Here is a 15,498-nt window from a genome sequence, read left to right on the forward strand (position 1 = left end):
GAAAACATGCTCCTTTTATTTTTATTTACAAGATTATTTTAACTAATTTAATTAATCATATTAAATTTGTCAATTAAGTATATTATTATTTTAAAATTATCTTTTTAATCTCTTTATCTAATTAATTATTTTTTATTAATGTTTGAAGAAAAAATAATTAAAATGTGTAAGAAAAATATTAATTAATGTATCTAAAAATTAAAAAATGATCTTATAAAAAAAATAAACAAGTTTCTAAAAAAAAGTTTTATAATTAGAGACGAAAAGAGTAGTAAGTGAAATAAAAATGTGTTACTTGATAATTTTTTATCATTGAAGCAAAGTTGTATATAAATATTTTAAATGTGATGTAACATTATGGAATTCACCTAAATTAATTTAATATATTCTATATTTAAAGTGAGTATCTTAAATTTTAGTATTTACTGATATCTTGATGTTTTGTTCTTCTAAATGTAAAGAGTAATGATAGAAAGATATTTATACTTTTTAAATACCATAATTTCTCTCTTTATGTCTTTTTTAGTCATATCATAATATTTATAATGTCTATCTTTTTTTCTTCTTTTTTTTCTCTTTCTCTCTGATTAAGTATATAATAGCATATGGATGTGTGTATGAATATTTCTCCAAAATGCAAACAACAAAATATAGTTGTAGGGGAAGTGGTTATACACATTTCTCTGTAAAATCTAAAACCTTTAATATATATATATATATATATATATATATATATATATATATATATATATATATATATATATATAAAAGTTTTAACTACAAATTCAAGAATCCAGTAAAAAAAATAATTAGCCTGTTAATTTTAGCATATCTAAATAAATATAGATATTTTTCTACAAAACAACACATCATATTTTTTAAACTCAAGACAAATGTTATTGTGCTTATGTTTAAATATTTATCATTATTTTTATGTTTAAATATTTTTTGTTCTTTTTTCTTGTCTTTTAATACAAAAATATATATTAAATACTTATAATTAATGATTTTAAAAAATTGGAAACAATATTATTAAATAAAAGAATAATAATTATAAATGGGCTAAACTAAAGAACATGGCACGTATGCATATTGTGTCATTTTGTTAGGAGTGGGTAAACGGATCCAAGTCCATGGACTGACCCGCGGGACCTGCGGTCCGCGCGGGTAACGAACCAATTTTTTTAAACATTTCATGGTTTTGTCATATTTTTGGGCTCACCCTGCTTAACCCGCGAACTATGCGGGTTTGGTCCGCGGGGTCCGCAAATCCGCTTAATCCATTTAAGAATCTCACATCACATCTACAGCAATAGGCTTGTTTTATTTGTGTGACCCACATTAGGTTTAATTTTCTCTCTTTCACGAACCACTGGACTAATATCGCAACTTTTCTTTCTTCTTCTCTTCACGGACTCATGGTTGCATGCTAACAACACTTCTTCTCATCTTTTTCTCCACACGGTTGAAGCAAAACATTTCTTCTCCACACGCACTCACGCGACACGCACAGTCATACGACATATCACAGCCTCGGCCCACCACCGCGCCACACCACAGCGGCACAACCTCGACCCACCACTGTGACACCACATCACACGACATAGTCACGAGTGCTTAACAAATATCGAACTAAGCTTCTTGCTTAGAACGTGCAAGCCTTGATATGTACTAAATATTGATTACTAGGATTTCATATGCAAGGTAAATAATGTGTAATAATTGTTGTCTTTTAATCACTTAACTTGAGTTTATTCTAATATTTATTATTATTTTGAGTTTTAGGAAAAGAAGGTGAAGTGTGGAGATGGAAAAGGCTCAAACTACTTCAAATATGGAATCATTTGTTGTTGAAGATGTTTAAATTTCATATTTTAGATTTATTGTTTGGATTTTCTTTTGTTAAGAAATTATTTATTTTATTAATGTAATTGACTAATGATTGAGATTTTATTATATTTATGTTGAACTTAATTTGATTGTGTTGCATTTTTGTAAAAATTGAAATTCTTTTAAAACTAGGCCCACGGACCAACTCGTTTGACCCGCGAGGTCCCCGGGACGGAGGCGGATCAATTTATTTAGTCCGTGTAAAAATACGGGGTGGGTTGGCCAAATCCGCTGCCAATGCGGACTTATGCGGAACGGACCAGCCCGCTTACCCACCCCTACATTTTGTGAATGACAAGTGACTTTTTCACCATAATACATGGTTAAGGGACCCAACCTTAGATTCCATTCTCCAATGATATACAACTATGTTATAAGCTATTTGCTAGTTACTTTGAGATTTCAGTTTCTCATTGAGGAAACCTTTCTGATAGGTAATCTCCACGGAAGATGTTTGATATATATATTTTTTTTGTTTGTCGAAACAAATCCACTTGATATTATGCATTTCTTAAGTTTTGATTTTAATATTTTATATAAACAATTCATCTCTAAAGTTTTTAAAGAATAAAAATAAACTTTCAAGGTCTCTTAAAAAATAGTTAATTTAATTAATCATATTAAATTTATTAATTAATTATACTATCATTCTAAAATTATCATTTTTTAATTTTTCTATCCAGTTAATTATTTTTCATTAATGTTTGGAGAGAAACTAATTAATGTGTGTAGAAAAAATAATAATTAATGCATCTAAATATTAAAAATGATTTTATAAAAAAAGATAATCAAATTTCTAAAAAAAAGGTTTAATAATTAGAGACAAAGAGAGTAATAAGTGAAAATAAAAAAAAATAAAAAAATGTGTGTTACTTGATAATTTTTTATCATTAAAATAAAGTTGTATATGAATATCTTAAGTTTAATTACACATTTAGCCCTTATAGTTTTGAGACTTATCCAATTTAGTTCCTATAGCTAATAAGTGACTTTTTTAATCCCTGTAATTTACTATTTAATTCCTGATAGGTTCCTACCGTTAAAATTGTTTAACATCGTTAAATTAGTGTTGCTAGCCGTCCTTCCCCGAAGCTCCCTCTCTTCCGGGAGGCCCCGGCCTTGCAATGGATACTGCATTTCCACCCCACCCTCATTGTCGGCGCCCGCTGCAAATAGTAGTTGTTGTTGTCGTCAACCATGAACCTGAAGTTGTGAGAATCTGAACCTGAACCCGTGGTTGTTGTTGCCGTTGGAATCAAATAAGAACTCGAGGTTTATGCGTGGTTGAGGGGTGGTTGTAACCATTGTTGACGACATTGGAAGAATAGATCTATGGTGAAAATGAGATGGAGGGGAGCGGCGACGGGGATGAAAAGAAACAAAACATTTATCATCATCGTTGAGTGTTATGTCTCAAACGAAAAATCATGTCGTATCTCGTGCCATCAAAACCTTCCTCTCCATTTCTCGCCTTTGCATGTGTCGAAAAGGTCGACGGTGACGCCGATTTTGCAGCTGGCGTCGGCGGTGAGGGTGGGGTGGAAGTGTAGTATCCGTTGCAAGGCGGGGACCTCTCCGGAGAGAGAGCTCCGGGAAAAGACGACCGATAACACTAATTTAAGGACTAAAAAAGCTAGTTATTAATTATAGGAACTAAATTGGATAAATTTAGAAACTATAGGAACTAAATGGGTAATTAAACCTTTCATAAAATATTACAATACAAAGATTACTTATGATTTTACAGAATTGAAATTGAAGCTCAACATGGAGGCACAAGAACTTCGGTTTCAAAAGAACATAAGCACAAAAACCAGACGAAACACCATTCTTCTACTATCATAAATTCATAATAGAAATTTAAGAACAGACTAAACAAGAGAAATGTGAGAACACACTCTCTAGCACACTTTTTTGATTGAAATTTATTGGCAAACTACAAAATCAGGTGAGAGAAACATTTAATATGACATGGAATCCACAAAATATTGTAATTTTCAATCAATTTCAACCAACAGGAGAGTGTGTGTTCCAAAAAGTGCGTTAGTAACATTTCTAAACTAAACAATAATCAAAGATAAGCTCATAAGGTAAAGTATATTGAATCAGAAACATTCAAGAGTTGGTAGATGCAAGTATGCAACAAGGGGTTGAAAAGAACAAAGTCTTGAGTGAAATTTAACACAATAGAATGGGTAAGAGCAAGGGATCAATTACACCGCCATAGCCTAATACCCAAAGTCAAAAACTTGAGTTAATTTTCAGAGACCCAATACAGCAATGAGTGCTGCACTGAATTTTTGCATGGGAAAAATAAAAGGGGGGTTTGGAATTGGAACCTGAAGGGAGCATGAATTGAGGAAGCGTGAGAGAGAAAGAGCATGCAGCAGGAGAGTGAGTCACACGCGCGAGTTTGCGAAAATGGGAAAAGAGTTGGAAAGAGAAACTGATAGATAGAGTAAATAGAATGCGAAAATAACTAGAGTGTTGTTTCTGCTAGGAGGAGTTCCGTGTCTGACTGTTAGATCGTGCTATTGTTGCAACCGCACACGTTGTTTGCTACGAATCCAGCGGTCATGGATTGACTTTGATTTTGCCTATGACCATTCTACCCCCATCTTATTGTTAGTTTTATCAGTGTAGTCAGTGAAATAGTTTACAAAAACTCACACCCTCTACTCAAGTAACTAAAAGGACCTCACATTATATTGAATTTACATAGCATATATCTCGTGTTTATTTCACATACTATTCTCTGTTATTCCTGAACATGTAACATGAAAATGTTATTTCATGGTATTTTAAATAAAATGTTTGGGGATAAATGCCTTGTATGCTTATATATCTTGCCATTTATCTCATATTTTTATGACTCAGAATTTTGTTTTAATCACTTTTAGGCTAATCGATCTAACTAGTAATTAAAATGTTTGGGGATAAATGCCTTGTATGCTTATATATCTTGCCATTTATCTCATATTTTTATGACTTAGAATTTTGTTTTAATCACTTTTAGGCTAATCTAACTAGTATTTAGAAGTAGTGTTAATGTTTCTAGTAATTTTGTTAGTTCTTTATGTTTTATTGTAGGAAAAGAAGAATAATTGAAGAATATGGAAGGATAACATTTACAAGGTCAAACTAAAGCTTTAGAAGCATATTTTGAAAGCCCAAAGCCATCATTGTGTTCTTTACTTGCTGAGGCTAGACTTGAGGTTGAGTTTAAGAATGTAGAAAATTTTATTTTGCTTGTTGACCACTGAAGTCAGGCGTAAGGATCTTCAAGTGCACCTCTGATGTCCTTTTTGTGAAGCTGGGCATGGGAAGCCTGATGATGGGCGTGGGAGTGTTGATGTGGCATTAGTAAGGCTGAAACACAAGGATAAAATATCACATTCAAAGGATTGTGCATTGGCTTGATCAATTTATGGACGAACAAGGTGTTTGTCGCAGCGAAAGCGAAGGCGAGGTCCCATGGTCAGAGCCTGCTCTGATATCATGTTAGATTTCATCTTAAAACCAATTGACTTTAAGTGAAGTTGTCCAACAGATATATAAGTTGCATTCCAAGGATTGAGGCAGCCGATGTGGGACTTGGATATTTTCCAAGTTGCACTCCAATGATTGAGACAGCCGATGTGAGACTTGGGTATTTCCCAAGTGTTATTGATGGGGAGTCGTGGACGTTCGATAACCATACATTGGTACTTCGAGATGCATATCATGTATGGAGCTTTACCCTCAACTCCTTGAAGCGTTTTGAGACAACGGTGCTGCTAGTTCTTTGGACTATTTGGTCCCACCAGACTTGGAGCAGGTAAGGCATTTCCGAGACTTTGAGCTGGAGTTGGAGTTCAAGAGGCAGCAATCCGAATGCATCAAGAAATTTAGTAACTATTGTTCAAGAATATGAAATTGCGCAAAGTGTAAAAGTATGTTGTTTTTGTTCAATTTGAAACTCAACTTAACCAAATTATCTACTTAATTGATACTTGATCAGATGCCATTGTTCTTTGGTCATGGCATGATTATGTTATGGCCAGTTAGTTAGTTAAATAATAAATGACACTTGTAATAACTACTATCATATCACCAATTAATGAGAAAGTCATTTTTCATCATCTTCATTCTCTTTCTCTGTACTTTCAGAGTTTGTTCAGAATTTGTAATATGGTCCATGCATGCATGTTTATATGTTAAATTGTTACTAGGAATACATTTAAGATTACTTAATGTAAGGAATCAAATCAAAATAGTCCAAGATACAGTATGCATATTTGTTCTATAGGCTTCTGGATGTCATGGTACTAATAAGTAATAACTATATATCATTGTTATTGTTTTCTACTTTTGATATCAGTGCATCTTGTGGGATAATAATCATCAAGCATACGTTAAATGAAATGATCATCACCTCACTGGGGTAGAGACACCGAATTTTGCAAAAGCGACAGAGAAATATACTCTAAAATATAGAATGCATGTTCAATATGACGTATGCTAGCATTGGCTGCGAGGTGTAAATTGGAGATAGTACATATCAGAAATCACACACAACTTAGGGATTTATCATACAAAACAACAGAGATATAGAGAGATGTAAATCATAGGAGTTCTGAGTCGGGTGCATTCAATTTCATATGTTTTAGAACACAAAAGGAAATATACTCCAAAATATAAGTTCCATTGAGCATACTCGAGAAAGCTATGATTCAATTGGCTCTAATAAATTCACCCCTTGTACAAGAAAGTTATATTTATATATTTGTATATATGGCACTAAGGAATGCTAATTTGTTTGCAGATGGACAAGGTCTCTGTGTTGGGGGAGACTATAAGGTATGTGAAACTCAAGGAGCATGTGAAACTCAAGGAGTAATAACACCATTTGGCTTAATTGATAAATCAAGTTTCTTACAAGTAATAAAAAGAAAAATAAATAATATTTTGTGTGAACTTCAGTTTTAGGAGGATTGGTTTGGTGTCAATTAACATGCTATTAATCATACTCGCAGCAAGATTAAGCTGATGAGAGTATGAAAAGAATTTAATATGTTAGGAATCTATGAAGGAAGATGCGCTACCAAGCTTTTAAATATAATCATTCCTTTTCTTTTCAATTGTTGATGTGTGATGGTGGGGATCATGACATGTGTTGAATTTGCCCCTGCTCCTGGAAGGAACTTCTCTTTACATCCTTTGTTGGGATTTTTTTTCTTTAGAAAAATATTCAAGACTAAAACTCTTTGCATTCTGATTAATATTTTAGGTTTTTCCGCTACATGCTTTTGCTACTTATGGTACACCAAATGGCATTAGGTCTCTTATCATTCATCAACAACTTGCTCCTGAATTCGGACAGATTCAGACATTAGTAGGAAGTTTATTATATGTGAAAGAAGACCTTATCATTCTTCATGTATGAACTTTTAATTGGTTTGAATTTCAGGAAGTCTGTCTACAACTTGCTATCTTGTTTGTGGTTGTGTATGTAAGCTATGTTAACATATTTTAATCAAAGGAGGATTACTGCTAACTTATTTACTTGTTTCCATGTTTGTTACAGCAACATTGCTTGTATGAGCTAATCATGGACAAAGCTAGAGGCAAAAGTGAACCAATACATTTATTTTGTTTCTTTTCTGTCAGAAGTTGCATCGTTCATTGTTAATAATATAATCAATTTCTTAGTGGTCAGGGACAGAGCATAGTTATTACTGTTAGTCTACTACTATTTTTCTATCTGTACAGCTTTTTCATTTTGATGTGCATGAGGATGTAAGGTGATAGATTGTTTCATAGTGAATGAAATGTTGTTATCTTTTGTGCCTCACGCATGCTAGTGTAGACTAATTAAGACTTTTAATGGGAGCGCTGCATACTCTTAAGTCTTAACAGTATCCTAGACACACTTCTAATTGAACTCAGAAAGAGAGAAGTTTGCATAAATTTAGCCTCATGAATGATTTTATATCTCTAACAGGCCCTCTAAAGCACATTCAATATATATATTTCCTGTGCATGCAAAACATGATTTGCAGAAACTCTATGGTATCAAACAGATTGTTTCGGAGTAATAAAAGTTAAACTTCAGAGGATTTTGTTTTGAATATTGAAACATGAATCATTCCTCAATTTGAGCAGAAGACAAACCCAAAATTAGACAAAGGTGAATCATAAGAGATAAGAGGTCTAATCACATTGCATTTATCTAATGTTTTATTGTTTCAAGTCATGACAAACGCGTGTTCATTAAAGATCCTACGATTTTTTGCCACTATCATGTATTAATTCTCAGAACCAAAAGAAAAAAAATTATGTTCGATCAAAGGGTATAGACAGTGATGTGTGTTGGGTAATTTACGAGAGTTTTGTTTCTGTTTGTGTTTCTGTTGGGAGGAGTTACGACTCAGAGTATTGGATCGTGCTATTGTTACAGCCGCACACGTGGTTTGCTACGAGCACACAATTTTCTACAGTGTAATTTAGCAATTTCTACATGGCATATATCTTTCATGAGCTAATTATTCGAGTAAGAAATATTAAATAGCAAATTCCTCTTTTGAAAGGGTAAAATTACTAAAATGTGAAAAAATTAAATTTATTTTTAATGTAAAAAAATATGATAAATTAATTATACAGATAATCTAATAATAAATAAATTCTTAAAAATTATAATTAATATTAAATTTATCTAAAAAATATCTTTTATTAAATTAATCCTTAATAAAATAATATCACAAATTTAAGATTTAACGTGAAAATTAATTTGATATATTTTTTTATATTTTAAAATTAAATTTATATTTTTCATCATTTTTTAAAAATAAATTAATATGTAACCCATCACATTTTTAGTTGACTATTTATCCTATATCTATTTTATAAAACTAGTTTTTTTTTTTGGCAAATTTTCTCACAGAATATAAATCTTGAATCCAATACTTGAGATAAAACAAAAAACATGTCCTAGTTATCCACCTCATCGACCATAACACTAGTGAATGAAATAATCTCTATAATTGACGAAGGAAAACACCGCAACCAAAAACAAAATTAATAATAAAAAATCGTTCTTGACTTCTTCTTAACTTCCATCGTCCATGGCGGTTTCGGGGTTGAGAAGCGGTGGTTTGCCTCTCTTCCACCATCACCACCACCACCACCACCTTCGCTTCCTTCAATCCCCTCCTTCCTTTGCCAAGCTCAGTTTTCTTGGCTCCAAGTCGTCGAAGAAGGGGTTCACAGTCTTCTCCCGCTATGCGCAAGCGCGTGACCTTTTCTCCTCGCGTAGATTCCAAGGTTCCTCCTTTTTCCACTCGCTTCACTTTTCATCTACTCACTCACTCGCTTTTCAATTTTTAACGAAATGGGTATTGTTGTTGTTGTTCTTGTGTCAGATAGCATGGAGAAGCTGCCGAACCTGGTGGAGGACATTGTGCAGACATCCTTAAACACTGGTCCAAGGGGTGTCCTGAGGTTGGCTCAAGGTGTTCAGGCCTTCCTTGGGGTTGGTCAGGAGTGGTTAACTGATGTCTCTAAGGTAACCAAATCACTTTATCACATGGTTTGTCAACAGTTTAATTCAATATAAGAGCTTATGTTGTTTCATAAGTGCTTTATGACAGGGTTTGGTCAACAGATTGATTCAATAAAAGCTTGTGTTATTACTCATGAGTGCGTAATTCAGTGTCTGTTTGGATAAATTTCTCGAAAAACACTTCAAATGAACTTATGGATAAGCCAATTTATAGAAGCTTTCTCGTGTTAGCTTCTCCAAAAGCTTATTTTTTTTAACTTATGGATAAGCTAATTTTAGCTTATGGAGAAGCTTATTTCATTTTTCTTTCTTATTTTCTTTTCCTACAAGTGGTTACGGAGAAGTTTATCTAAACAGGCCCTGAATTAAGTTTATTTTGACAAGTTTCACCGAGAAGCTTACTGAAATAGATTAAGCAAAACTTGTAAGTAGTAAGAATTAAGGTATCACTTACTTATGTTAACCAATGCCCATGTAATGGCTTTTATAATGAAATATGAGCCAACTTGGATGAACGTCTAAAATAGCACTGATTGGAGAAGAACATAAAGAGGTAAAGTGAATTAAACTTTTCCTGTAAAATAGAATCAACTTTGTGCGATGCTTAAGTTGATTTTAAGTTATGAGAGAAGTTTTATTTATTTTACCTTCTCCTTAATTTCTTCTCTTATATAAGTATTTGTTGACTAGTTTATCTAAATTGGGCCCTAGTCTAAATAAGTTCTATATAAGCTCTTCCGAATGCTCCTTATATGTTTAGAATTTGTTGCCGAGCCACAGGTAAATGCATATCTGTCTTCTTAGTGAGGAAATTAGAGTAAGCTGAGGCCATTTGTGAACTAGTCTGGTATGGACTATGGAATTGATTTTACAAAAGTTATATCCCCTGTCCATACTTGTAAAATAAAGGAAAATAATTTTTTTTGTGTTTTAATTAAAAGGTTTGGACAAAGTTATTAATTCTCTTGCATCATTTGTAGTCAGCAAATTCATTTGCTGGGTTACCGACTGAACTGCAGCTTGGTTTACTCTCCCCCTTTTATTTGAGGAGGTTGTTTGAGCGCATGGGTGCAACCTATATCAAATTGGGTCAGGTATGAGTGGATTTCCCTTCTTACTCCTCCCCCTCCTAGTTTGTATTTCAATGTTATGAGTTAAAAATCATGATGCTTATTTTGTTGTAAAATGGCCATATGATCAATATTTATTTACTTTTAGTCGGAGAAGAGTAGTTCAAGTTGCAGATCAAATTTCTGTTATAGCCACATAATATGATGTTTCACTGCATATAATTGATAGGTTGTTAGGTGCCAACATAGTTGGGATCTAATCTTCCTATAGTGATACTTTTCAACATCTTTCCAAAAAAAAAAAACAATGTGATGTTTCTATCAACACATTTGTGATTTCCTAATTTGGTAGTTGACATTATTCATGGCACGCACCTTTATACTGATGGTTATATTTGGTTTCTGTGTGGTAGTTCATAGCATCAGCGCCAACGCTGTTTCCACCTGAGTATGTACAAGAATTCCAAAATTGTTTTGATAGAGCTCCTCCTGTTCCTTTTGAGGAAATTGAATCTATATTGCGCAAGGAATTAGGAAAGCCATTAGAAAGTGTTTATGAATACATTGACCCAACACCCATTGCTTCTGCGTCTATAGCACAGGTATATCTTGTTGCACACCTATATTTCTCTTTCAAAAAAAATATTATTCGGATTACTATGTGGCTGCTAATGCATTTGGTATATCACATCTAGGTTCATGGAGCAAGGCTAAAAGGCTCTAGGGAGGATGTGGTTATAAAGGTCTTAAAACCCGGAATAGAGGACATATTAGTGGCAGATCTTAATTTTGTTTATGTTGTTGCTAGGATATTGGAGTTCTTGAGTCCTGAAATAAGCCGAACATCACTGGTAAGCTGTATGTGCACTTTTACCTCTAGATGGATATTTTTGCTACAGCATGAAAATAGTGTTTTTTCTTCTTAAGTATATGTTCCCAAACACAATAAAATTCTTAACTATGCTGCCAATTTTTTTATCATCGTTTGCTCTCTTCTATTGTACTAAATTCATTGTTGTTTCTAGTTTCTTGTATAGAAAAAAAAAACTTAGAACTTCTTTTTTCATATTCATGTTATTATTTCTTCATTGTAAATAAATTGTAGTGGCCAGAATTTTCTTGTAATGTGAGCATTTTTTTAGTAGGTTGGTATTGTCAAAGATATACGTGAGTCTATGCTTGAAGAAGTTGACTTTTACAAGGAGGCTGCAAATATTGAGGCTTTTAGGAGATATTTAGAAACAATGGGACTTACTGGGAATGCAACAGCTCCAAAAGTGTATCGATACTGCAGTACAATGAAAGTTTTAACTATGCAAAGACTATATGGAGTTCCTCTTACTGACCTAGACTCCATAAGTTCATTAGTTTCTAATCCAGAAACCAGCCTTATAACTGCTCTCAATGTGTGGTATGACTCCGAAATTATATTTTGCAGTTAACATCCTTTACTTCTCCTTTTAACAAGAACTGTGTATCTCGGTATAAAATGTTGCAGGTTTGGAAGTTTGCTTGCATGTGAATCTTTTCATGCAGATGTACATGCAGGAAATCTGTGGCTTCTACGTGATGGCCGTATTGGGTTTCTTGACTTCGGTATGCTTGATTATCTTTGTGCATATTTATAGATATGGTTTTAACTTTTTGTTGTGCATTTGTCATATGTTAATGTTCTAATGTTTCAAAAAAGTCTATACATTTTATTTGAAATTTAGGTTTTTTTACATGTTTCTTTCAGTCAGTTTATTTTTTTGCTAAGCTTATTTCAGGGTATCATCTTGCAAACTCTAATCACTGTTGTTTTGCTTTATTCTTTTACGAGCTCAGACACCATTTCTTTTCTAAAAACTAAATGTTTTACAGTATTCAGTTATATGTATGAGATTTTGTGAATCTAAATTCTATTAAAAAAATTCGATCTACAGGAATTGTTGGTCGTATATCCCCTAAAACATGGGCTGCTATGGAAGTCTTCTTAGGATCAATTGCCATTGAAGATTATGACTCAATGGCATCTTCCTTAATTGAAATGGGTGCTACAAACCAGGATGTTGATGCTAAGGCCTTTGCAAGAGATTTGGAAAAAGTATTCTCATCAATTAAGGCAAGTATTGTAACTCACAAATATGTCAATCATATGTGGGACTTCGTAGGTGAATGCGGATTTACTTTGCTAATTTGAAGAGCACATTTCAGTTTTTACTTCTTACACTAGTGGCACCCAAACTATAGTGTGTTTGTCTCTGTCTTTCAATCTTGATTAGTCATGCAAAATCCAGTGTTTGGGATTTTCTCTGCTCACTCACCTTAGGATATTCCAGTGCTCTCACTTAACACATCCCCTATGGATTTGAATCCTCTCTTTCTAGTGTTTCACATGACAGGATGTGTGGAGAGAGGCAGATCATACATGTGATAAATGTGTAGAGACCTGTACAGTGTCTTTGTATATCCATCACTCCATGCACATATGGTCATGAGAAAATTGTTTATGTATGTATACATGTATGTGTTTACATGAATTTATTGGAGATTTAGTTGTAAGCAATGTTCAATATGTAGTTAAGAAAAATTAAGATCTCTCATTTATTAGGTCTCTTCTAAATACTGGGGTTAGGTTAGATTGATATAGTCTTATCATAATAGTTATCTTATCTAGTAGGCAAAGAGTGTCATCTAGAAAAAGGTATTTTTCCTGTGGTTGTTCTAGATAAGTTCTTCCATCATATTGAGTGATTGATTTTTTTAACTTTATGCATATAACTTGGCCTAATCCCAGTTGAGTGTTGTTGCTTACATTTTTGCACCTGTGCCTACTATGCAACTGCAGGAATTGGACACTGAAATAGTTGTAGCAACTACAACTGGAACAGCCACAAATGCAACTGCTGTTGCTGCTAATATAGTTGTTGATGAGAGGCAGATGAATGCACTCTTTCTTGATGTGGTGAGCTATTTTAGATTGAACCAACTCGAACCCAAAGACAACTTGTATGTCAATATAAAAAGTTCAAAATTTAATTGTTAACTTCTGGTATTTGAATTTGATACATATATGGAGTTTTGTTACTGACGAAGCAACACAACTATTTATCCTTCCTTTCTGTTTTGACAAATTAAGATGATGCTTTAATATTGTTATCAGTTTCTGTAAGTTTGCATGTCCCTAACATCATTTGATACACAGCATATGGTACTAGTGAACATTTGAAATTTTTAAGCCAAAACCCAGAAGTTTGTTTCTTTAACAAGAAATGGTATTGAATTATGATTTTGGATAAACATGAGAAATTTGCAGATTATGTCACAAACTACATTGCAATGTATTGAAATGAGAAGCATCTTTTTTCCATTTGGGTTGTGCTAATGTTTTCTTTGTGCTCTACAGGTTCGGGTTAGTGAATCATATGGATTGAAGTTTCCTAGAGAATTTGCTCTTCTCCTGAAACAGCTCTTGTACTTTGACCGGTACACACGGTTGCTGGCTCCCAACTTGAACATGCTTCAGGATCAGAGGATTTCCATTGCTTCCAATAGCAGAAGCAGGGTATAGAGACAATTTTTAAGGAGTTGGTACACAAAATCTAGATGTACCCCATCTTAGTTCAAAATATTTTATTTGTATGATTACTTTGGTATATAAATAAAATAATCCATAGTTGTCATGTGAGAGCCAAGCTCATTTGGTTGGGACATTTCTTTGCAAGTTCTCGGGATGGAATTCAACATCCTTAATAGAATATTCCTTCACTATTGCTCTCCCTCCTTCCCTCCCTGGATTTTCTTTTTTCTTCATCTTAAAATTCTAAGATAACATTATTATTTTCTGAACAAAAAGGAGAAATAATGATATATGAAATGTTAAGGTAATAAATACGAGATGTAAATAATTTATTTAAAAATTATAAATAATTTTAATGAAAAAATAAATAAATTAACTACTTTCTCTTTTTGTAATAATCATTTAGGAAGTTTGTCTTAATTCTTTTTGCAAGTTTCTGTTCAAATTGTTTATTGTATTATTATTTTTTTCTCATGAAAGTGCTCCTAACTCCTAAGTATTCAACATTTTATTCTTTCAATAAATAATAAATACAGAAAAATATTCTCTTGGACTCTTTCTAATAAGGATAAGAGATCATTTGTCATTATTTAAGTGTATATATATTATTTATTGGGTGGAAAAAGATTTGAAGAATGAGGTAAGTATTATAAAGATAAGAAAAAACTAAATGGAGGGAGTATAAGGTAATATGTCCTTTAAGAAGCATGAATTGCATAGCATTATTTTCCTTCATGAAATATGTTCTGTTCAATAGTTTTTATGATTTTTTTAAAATCAATAAATGCTTACAGTTAAAAATAAGAATATTGTTATCACGACTTTAAAATCATAAAATGCTTCAATTAAATTTTCTGATATATTCTTAACTTTTCACTTAAATTATTAATTTAAAGTGAAAATGTTAATTCTTTTTATGTATTTTGTTAATTTATCGGTAATATTCATGCAACACTATATATGATGGTATTAAAATTATTTTAAAAAAAATAATCTTAATAAAAACATTCGCTTTTAAATCATTAATTAATATCTTTATCATTTGTTTTCTTTTTTATTTTGTTAATTGTTATGTTAGGGACAATAATTAAAAAATAAATAAATAAAATACTATTATTAAAACCATTAATTTAAGATAATAAAAAATAAAATAACTACTTTAAAAGTAAAAAGACAATAAAAATAATAAATAAATTAACAAAAATGACTTACTAATCTCTTTAAGATAACTACTTTAAAAGCTTTTGTTTGCTGTCAATACTCGAGATTTGGACGGACAAATATAAAACAAAAAAGGGTGTTGCTAGGTGCACTCAGCATTATTGCTGGTGCACCCAGCATTTTTTTAAAATACTAAAATTATCCCTGTACTTTTTTTGTATTTGTGATGAATGTGTGTAAAGGTGGTCCGTAAATTACGGATCAAGTTGATCCGT

At 32.5% G+C, this 15,498-nt stretch overlaps 1 protein-coding gene across 1 annotated transcript; it reads left to right on the top strand.

The window, feature by feature from the left end:
• Positions 1-8,847: 8,847 nt before the first annotated feature.
• On the top strand, positions 8,848-14,170 carry LOC100817043 (uncharacterized aarF domain-containing protein kinase At5g05200, chloroplastic). Its single transcript, XM_003544798.5, has 10 exons — positions 8,848-9,192; positions 9,291-9,433; positions 10,411-10,524; positions 10,914-11,102; positions 11,196-11,351; positions 11,646-11,911; positions 11,999-12,096; positions 12,426-12,604; positions 13,331-13,447; positions 13,889-14,170. The coding sequence occupies exons 1-10, from the start codon at positions 8,994-8,996 to the stop codon at positions 14,051-14,053; spliced, it is 1,626 nt and encodes a 541-aa protein (XP_003544846.1). The 5' UTR covers positions 8,848-8,993; the 3' UTR covers positions 14,054-14,170.
• The last annotated feature ends 1,328 nt before the right edge of the window (positions 14,171-15,498 follow it).

This window comes from Glycine max, chromosome 14 (assembly GCF_000004515.6).
Source record: "Glycine max cultivar Williams 82 chromosome 14, Glycine_max_v4.0, whole genome shotgun sequence".
Lineage (NCBI taxonomy): Eukaryota > Viridiplantae > Streptophyta > Magnoliopsida > Fabales > Fabaceae > Glycine > Glycine max.